Source organism: Bison bison, unplaced genomic scaffold, assembly GCF_000754665.1.
Source record: "Bison bison bison isolate TAMUID 2011002044 unplaced genomic scaffold, Bison_UMD1.0 scf7180017864056, whole genome shotgun sequence".
Lineage (NCBI taxonomy): Eukaryota > Metazoa > Chordata > Mammalia > Artiodactyla > Bovidae > Bison > Bison bison.
In genome coordinates, this window is record NW_011494628.1 from 1,642,216 (window position 1) to 1,658,876 (window position 16,661).

At 45.5% G+C, this 16,661-nt stretch overlaps 1 protein-coding gene across 1 annotated transcript in view; it reads left to right on the forward strand.

The window, feature by feature from the left end:
• Positions 1-391: 391 nt before the first annotated feature.
• LOC104985673 (E3 ubiquitin-protein ligase RNF146-B-like) overlaps positions 392-16,661 on the forward strand; it is a 51,046-nt gene continuing 34,776 nt past the window's right edge. The window contains exons 1-2 of the mRNA XM_010835940.1: positions 392-556; positions 6,486-6,656. Coding sequence (XP_010834242.1) covers positions 392-556; positions 6,486-6,656 — 336 coding nt within the window. The remainder of the gene's footprint in view (positions 557-6,485; positions 6,657-16,661) is intronic.

The following is a 16,661-nucleotide window of genomic DNA, read 5'->3' on the forward strand; positions in this document are numbered from 1 at the left end:
AGAGGGCTGGAGTGTGCTCCTGAGAGAGGGGAGATGCGGACTGGACCCATGAAGGCCACAGCCTGGGCTTGGGACACCCAGTGCGGATGACATGGTGGGCCCCAACAGGTACCAGGGGTCATCAGGGAGGGCCATCTTTCATGGAGGGCACTCCATTCACTGGGTCCTGGGGCCTGGAACCAGCCACAGGATGCTGCTTCCCTTATCCAAGGGCTACACTGCCTCTTTTCAGGTCTGGCTCACTGCATCTTTGACCATGGAGACAAAATTCACTCTCTTTGTTGTAACTGGAGATAGGCAAAGTGGCTGAGCCACAGCTTGTCACACAGTGAGCTCATGGTAGGGCCACAACCCTGGTCCCCAGGCCAGTGACCACTCACTCTTTCACGCCATGTGGCGTCTGATGTTCTCTTGCTCTTCCCTGCAACATTCAATGCCTCTTTCTGTTTCCTGGTATTATGGACTGAAGGTCTGCATCTCCCCACTGTCCATACCTGAAGTCCTAAACCCCAGTGTTGCTGGTTTTGGAGATGGGACCTCTAAGGAGGTGATTGAGGTGAGATGAAGTCATTAGGATGGGGCCCTGATCCCAAAGAATTAGTATCCTTCGTTCATAAAGAAACATAAGACAGCTAGTGCACGCTACCCCCAGTAACGGGCACCAAGAAGAGGCCACGTGAGGACATAGTCATGAGGCGGCTGTCTACAAGCCTGGTAGAGAGGCCCACCAGAAATTGAATTTTCTGGCACCTTGATCTTGGACTTCTGGCCTCCAGAACTGTGAGCAGATAAATTCCTGTTGCTGGGGCCACCTGGCATTTTGTGGTATTTTGTTATCGTGGCCTTGGTTTCCTAGGGGATGTTCACCCCCTTCCAAAACCAACTTCCAGATCCCTCTCAGCAGATCTTCAAATTCTCCCCTTGTCGTCTCAGTCCTTCAGAGGCTTGCCTTCAGTTAGCACCCTGATACATAAACCCACAACGATGGTTATTAACATCATAGCTTCTAGCTAAGATATTTAATCAGGACTACTTCTGGATAATCCCCTAATTCCAAAGACTGGTTTTAACAGTGGACTTGTAAAACATTAGGACAATCAGATTGAGGAAGTCAACTGCTTACATAGGCCTCCCAGCGGGCCCTTGAACCCCTGCGAAAAGCAGCTGCCTTCTCTCTCGTGAAGGCCTCAACCCTAACTTCCAGACTATAGCAAGCCTTTTGCTTTCAGTATCCAGGTGAGGAAAACTTATATTCCTACAGGGAATAAGGAAAATAATTCTACTTAGAAGTATCAGTCATTCATTACTGTATAATTTATTTGAAATTAGGCTATTACATATCATGTTTCATTTGAGTAACTGAAATGGAACTTAAGTACTAGTAATACATTGGGTTACAAGTGATAGGAAAATTAAAGTCACAGAATCTTAATAAGAATTTATTTTTCTCTTAAAAGTAGGCAGATTCTGGCTTTGCTTTAGCAGCTGAAAAACAGGGACTCATTCTCTTTATACATTTTCACCTTGTCATCCTCAGCATGTTGGCTTTTGTTCTCCTGATTGTGCCTCATGAACAAAAGTGACTGCTGCAAACTCAGAAATCATCCTTCATTCGAGGCTGAAAAAAGGGAGGACATGTCAGAACTGTGCCCAGTGGCCTCTACTAATTGTTAAAGTAGGCTTAGAAAGTAGCTATTTAGTTTTTTAACCTAATATAGATGCTGAGTGAGCCATGACTGGAAGAAATTAATTTGTGTTTAGAGATGGTGCTTTTCACAAAATCAACTGTTAATGCTAAAATGTATGGAGTGATATTTGTACATGATATCTTGGAAGTTTTCTGTAAATAATTCTAATTGAGAATTACTTCCTTTTCTCCAATTATAAAACTTGTGCATTTTTGACTTGCCTGTAGCTAAGATACAGAAAGCAGTGGCAGGTCATTATCCCCACCACAACAGAAGAAACTGAATGAACTGCAACAGAACACGTTTTAAAAAGAACATCGGCTACTGGGAATAAAATAGGTCTAGTTGCTAGGAGTCGGACACGACTGAGCAACTTCACTTTCACTTTTCACTTTCATGCATTGGAGAAGGAAATGGCAACCCACTCCAGTGTTCTTGCCAGGAGAATCCCAGGGACGGGGAAGCCTGGTGGGCTGCCGTCTATGAGGTCACACAGAGTCGGACACGACTGAAGCAACTTAGCAGCAGCAGCAGCAGCAGCAGAGGAACTGAATGCCAGAGTAGAAAGATCTCCTTTCCACTCTGAATGCAGATCTGTAGCTCTCTTCCTACTTTAGGTATTTGACAAGTGTGTGCATGGGCTCAAAACTGGACTCAATATTGCACAGGAACTATGAAAGAATAAAGAGAAACAGAGCTTTTGAGGACTGGTGTGAAAGCCAATTCTGGAGCATTCCTAAGGCAAAGACACTTTTTTCCTGCTGATTTCTTGTCATGGCAGCTTTAATGAGTACTTTGGTGGTAAGGGAGGTGCAAGCTGAGCTTGTAAGGAGAACAAAGTTCCTTGCACTCTGAAGGAGCACAGATGCCAAGATCATGCTGAAGAGAGAAGTGCAGGATAAACCAAGCACACCTCTCGCCCTTGAGACATCTGAACCAGAGGTGAATTGACTGTAACAAAATCTACAGCCTTTCCCCAGTGCCACTGCTGGCTCCATCATACTGATCGGCATTTTATCTTACCCTGGCTGCCTGACACAGGAAAGAGCAAATCCTCTCTGGGGGGAAAGAACACTTACTTCAGTCTTTACACAACTTTTACACACACAGTTTCTGGCAAGTAAAAAAAATAATTATAATACTTGGGGGGAAAAGGGGGACAATCATGAGAAAAAAAAAAACAGGATAAACTGATGACCCAGATATTATATTTAACAGACAAGATTTTATGACTATAATCATGCTAAAGAAAACAGGGACAGAAGGTGAACAAAACTGATGACAAGATCTTGGGAGAACTTCAACAGGGAAATGGAATCTGTTTATCTATCCCAGTGGATACTCTAAACTCTGAAAAATGTAAAGAACTTACTGGGCAAATTTAATATGGCATCACCAACTCAATGGACATGAATTTGAGTAAGCTCCGGGAGCTGGTGATGGAAAGGGAAGCCTGGCATGCTGCAGCCTGTGGGGCCTCAGAGTCGGACATGACTGAGCGACTGAACCAAACAGTCGGAACTGAGCGACTGAACCGAATGAGAAGACACAAGTACTGAACTAAAACTTGGGTCAATGAAATTACCCAAACTTTTAAATAAGCACACAGAGACAATGGAATTTAAAATAAAAACCAACATAAAAAAACTTGTGAAGAACATTGTCAAATCACGTATGTGGCTGAAGTCCTAAAGGAGACAGGAAATGGGGTGAATGCAGTATTTGAATTTTCTAAACCTGACAAAAGATCTCAATCCACAGATTTAAGAATCTCAGTGCATCCCAAGCAAGAAAAATGTAGGTCAAACTGAGATATATCACAAGCCAAATCCTGAAAACTAACAAGGAAAACTAAGTAAAGGGGGCAATCTTTAAAGTAGCCAGAGGAACTAAAAGACACATTAACTTCAAAGGAACAACAAGCAGATTGATAAACTTTTTAACAGAAACTCCAGGATGGGATCCACATGGCAATTGAATATGTTTAAGGTGCTAAAGGCTCTCATGTTCTTAATTCTGGGGACGCTATCAATTAGAAAGGAATATAGTCAAATAGAAAAATAGATATCTGAAGACAAAATCTAGACAATTCATTTCCAGCAGACCTAGAGTTAACAAGTACTAAACAGAGGTCTTCTAGCTGAAAGGAACAATCTGTGAAGGAAAAGAACTGCAGAAAGGAAGGAGGAGCCTTGGAAAGGATAAATTCATGGCTGGATATATAAGGGCGTTGACCATTTAAACCAACAATAACAAGGACCTGTGGGATTTAGATCCAATCTATGACAACCCAAGTGCAAAGGGCAGAAGGGAGTAAATTTAGCTGTACTTGTTTACCATTCTACTCATGAAGAGGTAAAGTTTATGAGCGACGTAGATAAATCAAGAATGCAGATGGTAATTGCTAGAGTAATCACGAAAAGCAGAAGAAAAGCTAAACACCTAGCAGAGGAGGGATAATGGAATGTTAAAACACTTAATCAAAATAATCAGAAAAAGGAAGAACATATGAACAAACAGACGTGACTGATAGGAACTAAGTAAAACCACACAAATCCAACAATATCAGGAATTACCTTAAAAATAGAAACTGACTAAAAACTTTCATTTTAAGAATGAATTTTATACTGGGTTAAACAGTAACATTCAACTTTATACTGTCTAAAAGAAACACACTTTAAAATATAAAAAAAAGCCCTTATAAGTTGAAAATAAAAGGATGGAAAAAATAGGCAATGCACACACTGACCTATGGGGCTTCCCTGGTTGTCCAGTGGTTAGGACCCAGCGCTTTCTCAGAGGGGGTGCAGGTTCAGTTCCTGGTTGAGAGCCCACATGCCAAGTGGCGCTCAAAAAAAAATACCTTGTTTGCAAAATTAATAGCAATGGAGGACATTTGAGGCGAAAATACTATTAAAGGCAAACATTTCATAAGCATAAAAGGGAAAATTTAACGGGAAGACATAACCATTTTAAATGATTGCATTGAATAATATAGCTTCAAAATACTTAAAGCAAAAATTGAATGACCTAGAAGAGAAACAGACAAATCCATCCTTGTTGTTGCAATTTTTAATAAACTCTTTGTGTTTTACAGTACAAGCACACAAAAAATCAGTGAAAACCCTCAGAAAACTAGAAATAGAAGGCAAATTCCTCAATATAAAAAGGGTGTCTATAGAAAATGCAGTTATCAGACTAATGTCACCAAATCGAATTATTTCCCCCCTAAGCTTAGGGAAAAGACTAGAGTTTTGACTCCCTATTCAACACTGTTTAGGAGATTCCACACAGCACAAGACCACAAGGAAGATGGAACTGCACAAAGAATGGAAATAGAAAAGTAAAAGTATATTTGGAGATGAAATGACTGTATTCAGAGAAAATCCAAAGACACTTAATAAGTACCATATCTAATGAATTTATCAAGATCACCAGATATAAGGTTGACATAAAAATTAACTGCATTTCTACACACCAGCAGCAGTCAGAAAATAAAATTAGAAAAATAATGTTTACAATAATATAAAAAATATCACCTCCCTAGAAATAAATTTAATGAAATAGTTGTAAGACCTCTACACTGGAAGCCATAAAATGTGCTGAGAGATATTTAAAAGGAACTAAATAGAGATTTATCATTTCATATACTGAAATATTCAATATTATTAGGACTACAACAATCTCACATTTATCTACAGATTCAGTTCCAATCAGAATCTCAGATTTTTTCGTGTGTAAAAGTTGACACGCTGATTTCTAAATATACATGGAAATGTAGCTAACCTAGCATGGTCAGATCAATCTTGAAACAAAGTCTGAAGATTTACATGACCAGATTTCAGGACTCAGCAAAAAAACTCATAAAAAGTTATTGGCAGAAGGATATAAATTAGACAAACTGAATGGGATGCAATCCAAAAATGGGTGCACACATATGTGGGCACTTTAAGACAAAAGCAGTAAGTACAATTCATGAGGGAAATTATGCAGAGAAATCGGGTCTCTCTGTGGAACGATATGAAGCAGCCACATAGATTCTGGTGGATGACAGCATACAAAGCTTAAACTGAAAACACAAAGGAACAATGGTCCTCAGCTGGGGGAGACAGTTGGGGGGGTTGCTGGCCGTCACAATGGTGAAGAGGCACTCCAGACATCTGGAGGCCATGGATGCTGCCAAATACGCTACAATCACAGGAGAGCCCCCAAAACAAGGAACCGTCGCACCCAAAACGTGATCAGTACCACCAAGGCCGATAAGCCCTGGTCTGGAAGGAAGAACAGAAGACTCTTTGTAACCTCAGGTGGACAACCCAGTGGTGAACAGATCATAAGAAAAACTGTCCATAAAATAAAGAATGGACAAGTTTGGTTTCGTTTGAATAAAGCCGTTTTTTCTATCAAAGAAAAGGATGAGGTAAGTTACAGACTTGAAGACGAGCTACGTGATCAATCCACACTTCGGACCAGGACTCTGGCAGGCAGACTCTAAAAATGGTCCCTCTAACCCCTGATTCTTGGGATTCAGGATCACACCCTTGGGCTATCTTCCCTGGAGTTGTGTGTGAGGTGGAGGGGGTGGGGGTTGTAACCTGGGATGTGTGTGAGCGTGCTCCGTGAGCCTGCGAGGAGACACACTCCCTGGCTGGCTAAAGGAAACAAGTCTTCTGGAAAGGAGGGAAGAGCAGGCTACAGGCGGCAGCGGCAAGAGGCTGAGGCCCGCAGGCCAGCCGACAGCCCAGGTGGACCGGGCACAGCTGACAACCCTGAGCCTGGATGCATGTCCTTCCGCAGATGAACCCCGATGAACCCACAGCCCCGACCAGCACCTCGACTGTAACCTTGTGTGAGGCCCTGGAGGGAAGGCCCGGGGGAGCCAAGGCCAGACTCCTGGCCCATGTGAACCCTCAGGCGGGGAGCACGTGTTGTGCTGTGTCACCGGGTGTGCGGCAGTGCTGCTCTGCAGTAACACGTGCTACAGATTCACAGCCAGGGTGCCGCCTACATGTGCCTGACACAAACACCACCCACCCAGCACGTCCACAGCACTTGAACCACCCCTTGGCAGGAATTCCAGGGGCTCATAAACACACATTTTCGGTGCTCAGCATCACTCATATCATGCCATCACAAGGGAAAGCCACAACGAGACATGCTACATGCCTACAAGGCTAAAAGGAGTAAGACCGCCAATTCTGAGCATGGACGAGGATGTGAAGCAAACACTGAATTCTTGGGAAGTATTGCTTAAGAGTTTTAAAAGAGCAGCCACTTTGGAAAACCTTTCGGCAGTTTTTACTAACAAACCAAGCATCTGCGCCAGGGTTCCACAAATGACAGCCCATGTGCCAAATCCAGCCTGCCACCTGCTTTTTAAATGAAATTCCATTTATGACTTGCAGAGCCTGAAGTATTTATCTGGTTCTTTACAGAAAAACTGTGTGCTGATCCCTGGTCTACACTATGTCTCAACAAGGCTCTTCCGCAAAATGCATGTTCGAGGGAGTTTATTTAAGTTTTATACTTTAACAGCTTCAAGCCAGGAAGGGAAAAAAACCGAAATTCCCACCAAGAAAATTCCCATATATTCACATATGGAGTACTTTACAGCAATTAAAAGGAGCAAAGTATTGGTAGATGTAACATATATGATGCTCTCACAGGTTGAGCAAAAGACACCAGACACAAAAGAGAACCATGTAGTTCCATTTACATGAAATTCAAGAACTAGTAAAAATATCTGACAGAAACTGGCACAATGGAAACTGCTGGTGGTGGGGTACAAGGTGCCTAGGGGAGTCTTCTGTAGCACTGCAAAGTCAACGTCGTGACCAGTGCGTAGACACTGGTTACCATGGCCCTCAATTAGAAACTGCTTTGTCTCCTACTGAAGAATATCTGGAAAGTGCAACAAAATTTAACCAGACATTGAAAAAGCAGGCACGTTCCCAGCATTTAGAAGGCAACTACTCTCAGGATTTTTCTTTACTTTTTTCTGGTCTTTTTTTCCTTTTAACGGTTTCAAACCTACTGAGAAGCTGCAAAAACAAAACAGCCCTTTCACCCAAGTTCCCCCTTACCACTATGTATTCTGGGATGTATGCCTCCCTACCTCCAAACAAGAATGCTCTCCTCCGCTGCCACAGGGCTTCCTTTTAAAACAAGACTGTCTGAAATTAACCAGAACCCCAAATGGTACTTGATCATTTTTCTGACGATGCACAGTGACTCAACATTAACTAGTATTTAACCGGAGCTAGGAGGGGAGGGAGCCCCCACCCACAGGCTGCGTCTCACAAGAGTACACATGGGTGGGGACAGGGCATTTGTCCTAACTGCAAGACCAAATGTTAAGTTTTGGTCTCTGGTTTGATTTCAACATTGCATTTGGTGGCGAGCAGCGTTACTGGTGCAGAAAGGCTCTGGAGGATGCTGACCGCAGTGCACGCCCATGGCCCTTCTGTTCTGGAGGCTGCAGACTGGCTCCTAAGCAGTGTTTTGTCAAACATTCTCTTCAGGCCCTTCTGTAGGAGTATAAAATAGTCCCCACACGCCACAGCCCTCAGGTCACGTCTGCTTTACAGGGTGTCTCAAGGGTGACAATCCTAAAGACCCTAAAGAAAATCAACCTTGAATATTCACTGGAAGAACTGATGCTGAACCTGACGCTCCAATACTTGGGCCACCTGATGCAAAGAACTGACTCATTTGAAAAGACCCTGATGCTGGGAAAGATTGAAAGCAGAGAAGGGGACGACAAAGGATGAGATGGTTGGATGGCATCACTAACTCAATGGACATGAGCTTGAGCAAGCTCCGGGAGATGGTGATGGACAGGGAAGCTTAGCATGCTACAGTCTATGGGGTCACAAAGAGTCGGACATGACTGAGTGACTGAACAACAACAGCAACAAGGGTCACAGGCTTTTGTTCATCCTCCAATAGGGTCTCAGTATTAGGGAACCATCAGAGAGGTCAATGTCAGTTGCCATAAGTGAGAAAGGAGTCTTTGGGCAAGGGGTGTTTCAAGGGCCCACTCTTCTGATCATCAAATGATACAGAAAGCCCTGAAAGCCAGATGAGGTGTGTATCTGTGGACTGGTTGGGAGGTGGTAATTTGCCATAATTATCTTGCCCTGTAGTATCAAAAAGCCCGAGAGCAAGTGGCTGTCTGCCAACCCGAGCCGCGCCAGCATGGGGAGTGGGGACGACTGGACACCTTCGGGGCAGATTTCCTTGTTGGAGAGACTGGCTCTGCCCAATGGCTCTTTCACTGACAGCACTATTGTTTGTGTGGCTGAAGTCCTTCTGTGCCCACTTTACATATTTCATGTTCAACATTGGCCTCAAATTCTCTACCAGGGTACTGGCCGCACTGTAAGTGGGTCTCACAGCTGCTGGACAGCACTGCCCATTTTAATTCAGACGCTCAAATATTTCTAGATTTGGCCTGTGGGGGCCCCCTTCAGGCTGGCTCTTAGTCATTTTGTTCTTATAATTCTTGGAACCTTTTTGCATTTTCTGGCAAAAAAGAAAAAAAAAATTGTACTCTTCCTAATCCACTGATGGGATCAGCTATTTCTCTGAGGAGCTCTGGTTCTTTTTGTGAAGGAGGACATTTAGAAGACAAGTCTGATCTGAGCACTCAAGTGTGCTCATTGCTACTGGGTTTCCATTGCTTCTAGGCCTGGCCAGCAGACGGAGATGAAAATACACACCTGTACACAGATACAGACATAGATAAAAACATCCACATACCCACAACACCTGTAACTGTTTCTATATCTATCTGTACATGTATGTATCAACCATTCTGGAGCTGACACCAATACATCTAATTCTGATTCAATACTAGTGTTATTTCTAGCCTTGCTCTTTTCCATGTTGGTGAACCCCCTCTCAGATCTGATCAGAAGACTTTTTTTCAACTGAAGTTTAAGTTGGTGGGAGGACAGTCAAACATGTGAGCCTGGGTACCAGTGAGGCAACAGACACCACACGGGAGTAGATCATCAGTGGCTTTCTGTAACTAGTTTATGCATAGCTCAGCTTGTCTAAGCAGAACAGTTGCTGAGTCCATAAAGGCTCGGTCACTCTTGTTGCACAGACTGAAGTGGGATGTGGTAGGACCCAGATGTGGGCATTGGCAATAGCAATGCCAGGACCCAGGAGGTAAAGAGAGGTAAGCTCCCACCCCCTGCTGCCGGGAGCCACCACGAGAGATCCCACCCATGACAAAGGTCATGCAGAGAGGACCTGACAGGCAAAGGCAGATCAGGACTTGAGGGACTCCCCTGGACCTGCTCGAGCATCTACCCCAAAACCAGAATCTGTCTGTCTACTGTTTATTATATCATGCCTTTCACCAACTCTTCTGACATTAACAGGGGGCTATCCCTGATCACCTTTCTCTGAAGGAAATCAACTTAGAGCTCTAGTTAATAAGTCTCCTGGGCATAATAGGAGTGTTTCAATTCAAACCTCTCAGATGGCTTTCTAACTTGCCTGACAGGTTTATCCGCACTCTTACAACTATGCATGTGATTGTTTACAGCCTCCCAACCACGAGAGGCACGGGAAGCTTAAGATATTCTAACAGTATAGAGCTTCTCAGGGAGTTAAAAATTATTAGAATAGAACTGGTGGAGGATTTCATTGTTGAGCCAATGCTTGCTGCCAAGTTTCCATATCCCTTACCCATTGTGTCCTTGTGCGTATATTAATTAATATAGTTGGTATACAGGAAAAATAGGTAGTAGCCTTGATGTTAACAACTTTAGACCCTCGAGGTAATAAATTCCTTCCTTGTTACACCCCACACCTTTGCCCTATAGGAATGCAACTTTATCCAGTGCTTTCGGGGAGTGGCGCCAAACTTTAGAAAAATCACCTTTGTAGAAAAAAACTTTTCTGGTTGATCAACCTTTATCAGAGGAAAAAATGTTAACAGGCCTCCTGGCCAGAAGATGATGTAAATCACCTAAAGCCTTTTGCATACGATAGGTTTGCAGAAAGAAAGCCTGGTCTCAATAAGGGTCAAGGACTGCTGACCTTGCATGACTCCGCACCCCCCTATTATCCTCTATGTACAACTGAGGATATAAAAGTTCCTTTTAAAAATAAAGTTGCAGGCCTTGCTCACCAAAGCTTGGTCTCCCCGTGTCATTCTTTCTTTCTTTCTTTTTCTCTCTTTCTTTCTTTTTCTTTCAGGATGACTCCTTGGAGCACAGGGGCCCTCTGAGTTCACTTTTTTTTGCCTGGGCTTCTAAGACCTGATCGGGAAGGCGCCCTGTGTCTTCACCAGGGAGAGGGCATCCTGTGTCCTCACCCCACCAAGAGGGCACCTGAGGCCTCCGTGAACAGAGCAAGTTCCATGTCAGGAGCTTTATTGGCTTTCTGTGTAAACCAAGGAAGATCAAGCATCTTTCTCTCCCCTTTACTTTTAACTCTTTCTCTCTCGCTGACGCCATCATCCTGAAGGTATCCCTGGATCCTGCTGGGGCTGGACCCCAGCACCCTGCTCCTGAAGGAAGTGATTCTTCACACTCAGTCTCCAGCCTAACATTGGAAGGCTCCAGACTGTACTGGCCTACAAGGGGTAGGCCTGTTCCTGGCACTCTGGGGGCCTCCTGCAGCATCTGGCAGCTTGTTTCAAGATTAAGTTTATCGGCAAACCCCTACCTCCTCTTCAGGCAGCCAGAGCCTGACTCCTCTGCTCTCCAAGGGGCATCACGGTGAGGAGGCTGGATTGCTAGGGTCACATTCCAGAATCTAAACCAGAGACAGCAGTGATTAGCCTGCTGCTAGAGCTTGGCTCACAGACATTTTGTTTAAGCCATTTTTTTTTTTCTTTTTAATTCTGAGTCTTCAAATAAAAATCAGATTTCTGACTTCTCTTGAAAAATATGAAGATGTGACAACAAGGGCCCCACGTGCTTATGCATGGACCCTCAGCTCGAATTGAGGAGGGGCACATTTCCCCAGGGCTCCACGTGCCCCTGCCAGGTCTCCTCCCATTGCCCTTCACCGTGGGAGAGTCTTCTCTGCATGGCTGATGCGGATTGCTGCATCAGAGGGTGTGGGAGTGTCTCTTGCTTTGTGTCTGCCTTGATTCCACAGTCTTGTTTCAGGGCCACCTTGAGCCCACCAACCTTCTGGAAAGCAGAAGCCCAGCACCCCACAGCTGAGGCCAACTTTGGGCCAGTTGGGAGAGATGAAGCCAGGAAGAATGGTGGTGTACACCAAGACTGGACTTCAAGTTCATTTTTGAGACCAACGTGGAAAAGAAACCAGGCTCGCACAGCATATCAAACTGCCCAATCCCCCATGTACCCAGTTAGCACAGGAAGCACAAAGAGCTGAGGGACATAGAGAGGTAGGCTCAAGCCGCACTGTTTGCTTTTCTGGGTGCACACCTGACCCCATTTCCCAGACAGCCCTCTGGTCAGAGGGGGGTCATGTGAGAGCCAGGCAGACACCCTTGTGGATCGCAGTGATGGACACAACCTCCTAGCCTCGCCCTTACTCCTCCTCCCTCTCCCCACCTTCCACTCAAAAGCTCTTTCTTTGACTAAGGAGTCACAGATTCAGCAGAAGATTCTGAGGTCTGGAGGACGGATGAGCTGCGGGTGAGGAGGAGCCCAGGTCCCCGCCATGATCATGCAGAGCAGAAATTTCCTGCTCTACCTCCTCATTGGACTCCAATGAGAGCAAGAAATAAAATGTCTATGGTTTTAAGCCATTGAGATTTGGGGTTAACTGTTAAAATAGTGTGTCCTGACTAGTAACACTGGCCTTGACTAGTACACAGAGATTAAGGGTTTAACCAAGGTACTTTCAGAAAGTTCAGTTTCTTTTGTGGTCAAACTTCTCAAATAAATGTTACATAACCAAATACTTTCAAATTGCTTCCATCTAATCATAGCCTTTTTACCAATAATCTGGTTTGTGTTTCTGTGGTGCACTTGCCAGAAATTTTAACTGCCAGACCCAAAATACTTTCCAGCTCTCATTTTACTTGTGCTCCTGTGGTATTGGACACTGTCAACCACACTCTTTTTCCCAAAGCTCCTCCTGCATCTCTCCCCACGCCCAAGAGGTGGGCTGTTCCATCCTCCAACTCTACCACCACTTACTAGCATGTGACCCTGGGCATGTCTTGGGTTTCACTTGGCTCACTCACTTGGGGGCTTCACTTGAGAATTCCATAAGATAATGTGCTGCTGCTCACTGAATGAACGCAACGAGTAAACGGCGTGAAAGCCCACTGAATGTTAGCTGCTGTCACTGTTATTAATCACACAGTGTCTTTGCTTTTCTTCTCCTGTCTCCTCCTCTGTAAAATGTTTTGGTTCTTTTTTCTCCTCTCTGCTCCCTGACTGCCGGCTTTTCCAAACTTACTGTCTCGAATCTTTTCACATCTCCTTTCTCCTCTGTGACTGACAAGTTTTTTATGTCAGGTTCTGAATGTTCTACCAAGTTTTATTTCCAGTCTGGGTTCCCTATACCGCTTCCATCATGGGTCATCAAAACAATCACACATGCAGAATAGACACACACAGAACAGACGGGATTCAGTGCTTTCCTCTGGGCACACCCCCATCAGAGACTGGATCTGTAAGGAAGACTCCTCGCAGACCTGAACTGTCATGTGAATGGCACCCCACTCCAGTACTCTTGCCTGGAAAATCCCATGGACGGAGGAGCCTGGTGGGCTGCAGTCCATGGGGTCAAGACTGAGCGACTTCACTTTCACTTTTCACTTTCAGGCATTGGAGAAGGAAATGGCAACCCACTCCAGTGTTCTTGCCTGGAGAATCCCAGGGATGGCAGAGCCTGGTGGGCTGCCGTCTATGGGGTCACAAGGAGTTGGACACGACTGAAGTGACTTAGTAGCAGCAGCAGCAGCAGCAGGTGACCCAGCCATGGCACAGCCCGATGATCTGGCAGAGGTTCCTGAGAGGACTGTGGCTGCTCACTAACTTCCAACACCTTCCTACCCTTCTGGATTCATGACTCGTGGTCCCCCTAGTCGTCTCTCCCAAATGCAGCCCATTCAACGATTATTTCAGTTGACTTATTTTTCTTTAGAATGGATATTCCCAGGGTATGAGCCACACAATATCTGACTTAAAAGATACTTCTCAAAAGGAGACTAAAAATTAATTTAAAAAACAAAACAACCAACCCTGTTGGGAATTCCCAGAGCACGTCAGGAAGCCAACGGGCTTGGGGAAGCTGGCTGTGGAGAGACCTGGGGCTTGGGTTAGCTCAGCTGCCTCCAAGCTCACGTGCACACTGGGCTGAGCCCAGTCTGTGAAGTTCCCTCAGCTGCCATGGGAGGGGGCTCAATGGGAGCAGAGAGGAAGGAGCCCCCATTGCCTGGAGCCCCCCGCCCCCAGGGGCAACTGGGGGATCAATCAAGCCAGAAAGGGAGGAGCCAGCTCCCTGAGAAGCCATGAGGTCTGTGTGGTGTCCCAGGAATTAAGACATCTGAGAGGTTTCACAGAGATCGGCTGGTCAGCTACACAAAGTGATAATATGTCTAAGAGTGTGTTCATTCATAGGGCAAGTCCATTCTAAGAGAGTTTTCTGGATTACTGGCACCTACCTAAGGGTTTTGTGTTGGACAAGTCCTGCTAAGATCAGTTAGTAGCAGTGAACAAGAACAGACACGGTTCCAGCTTTTGTGACCGAGGGACTGGAGGGGCTGGGGGTACCCACAGCAAATGGAGACCTAGGAGGGACAGCCAAGAGGGACAGGCACGTGCCTCTGGGCTGAGGGACTGAGAGCATGGAGCAGGAGCTGGTGGGGAATTAGGTGGTTCCGAGTCCCTTAGGATAGCTCTCAAAACAGAAGAAGAATGCTCGAGAAACTGCCCAAGAGGGAGCCCCGGGCATGTGAACTAAGTAGAGAACCCTCAGAGGAATCCTGCCTCTTGTTCATGGGTTCATGGGGGTGACTCTGGGAAACAGTGCTGGAGTGAGCTGCTTCCTGTCACTCAGATTCCATAGGAATAAACAAACTTGGCACCTTTAAAGAAGCGCTTTCAAAATGTTTTGAAAGGAAATGCTGGGCTGGGCGGGGGGGTGGCAGGAATCTCTGTGCCCACTAAAGCTCAGCAGGAGGATGGCGTGTGCATGGGTTGGAGCCCTCAATGGGATGACTGTGGTGAATTACAAGGCTATCTGCCCCGTGGCCATGGGCGAAGGCCGTGGAGCAGAGAGCGCACAGTGGATGTCCAAGACCCGGGAGCAACGAGCAGACTTGCTTTGTTTAACCTACGCAGTGTTAACAGAAAACCGAGGAAGTTGCCAACATTTAAAAATAGGGGGATGTAGCATAAAACATGGATTTTTAGCTTCTTTTGAGAAAATGGAGAGTCTGAGCAAATAAATTGGCTGCACATATGGAGCTGTGTATTTCTACACCATGGCAGATTCATCCATTGATATCACCTGCATGGCCCTTGCAGAGACCTGAGTTGGTAACCTTTTGCTATGGCAACTGATCATTCAAGCAGGTACTTTTTTTTTTTTTGGCTGAGAATAAACAGATTCTGGGGCTTCCCTGGTAGCTCAGCTGGTAAAGAATCTGCCTGCAGTGCAGAAGACCCCAGTTCAATTCCTGGGTCAAGATCCCCTGGAGGAGGGATAGGCTACCCACTCTAATTTTCTTGTCTGGAGAATCCCCCTTACACAGAATAAATAGAATGCTTGGGGCTGGCCTTGTCTCTGTCCACACTGGTTCCTTGCAATATCCAGAGTCTCTCTGTTGCTTCTGCCAGAGCTCTGCTTGTGCCCTTTTGGCCATGCTGAACTACATTTCCCGGAATCCTCCTTTCCCCATGCTTCCTGTCAGCTCAGCTCTGAGGAGATTCTCTCCACAGTTGGAGGACAGAAGGGGGCAGCCATTTTGTAACACACACACACTTTCCAATCTGTTGATCCATCTTTCTGGCCTGAAGCAGCAATGTGATCTGCAACTGCTCTCCCGCCCACCTCCCCACCCCTTCCCTATCCTGGAAACTGGTAAGCTGTCCTTGATGAAGGACCTTGGCCTCTGCAGGATACTCGTTACCTAGGTCAGAGGCAACAAAACCCAACGTGGGTGAGCTAGTCCTTGTGCCCGTGGGGTTCCAGCCTACTCATGACCTTCCTTCCTGACCACCAGCTTGGAGCTCTGGACTCTACAGCAATAGACATGGAGACAACTTTGCAGAGACTACTTACTGAACCACCATGAGTATGTAAGCCAAGTCCCTTGAATAAATCCACATGTATTTATGTCTAATTAGTTTTGCCTCTCTGAGAAAACCTTGATGACACTACACAATACTGTTCGCTGTTGCTCTCCCAGGGCACAAGCCTTTATCAAGGCTGGAGTCCCAGGGTCTGGGACAGGGCCTGCCGACATATATACCTATAGCCTCTCCTCGCTAAGGCCCTGTGTTACCCAGTCACCTTCCCAGAGACGTGCCATGCTGTTCTGTGCAGCTCCCCACCAAGGCAGGATCTATGACTTGAGCCCCTTTCTTCGTCTGGTAGGGATCCCACTGCATGACTCTGTCCCATCGCCTTCACCCTGGAGTATCTAATGACACTTCTCCAGTGATCGCAAACAACAGGAAGAAGCCTTGACTTCAGGCCACTTCTGCTTTTAACCTCACTGAGGAAAGCCAGTGCAACCTCTTACTTCCACGGAGTTGAGAGGTCTGTGTGCGAGGAAAAAAATAAAGGGAAACAGCATAAACACTCCAATAATTATCCAGCACTAAAGATGTGGATGGAGATGTGTTCCTTTGCTGGTGGTTCCTAAAGCCAGCTAGTCATTCCCAAATTATACACCTGCTAGGGTTGGGAACAGGGAATCTGTTTGTAATTTAAAAAGCTCTGTCAAATGGTTCTCTTATGCACAGATGAATGAAAAGTAACTGTCTTCTACCATATTATCCATATTCAATGCCAATT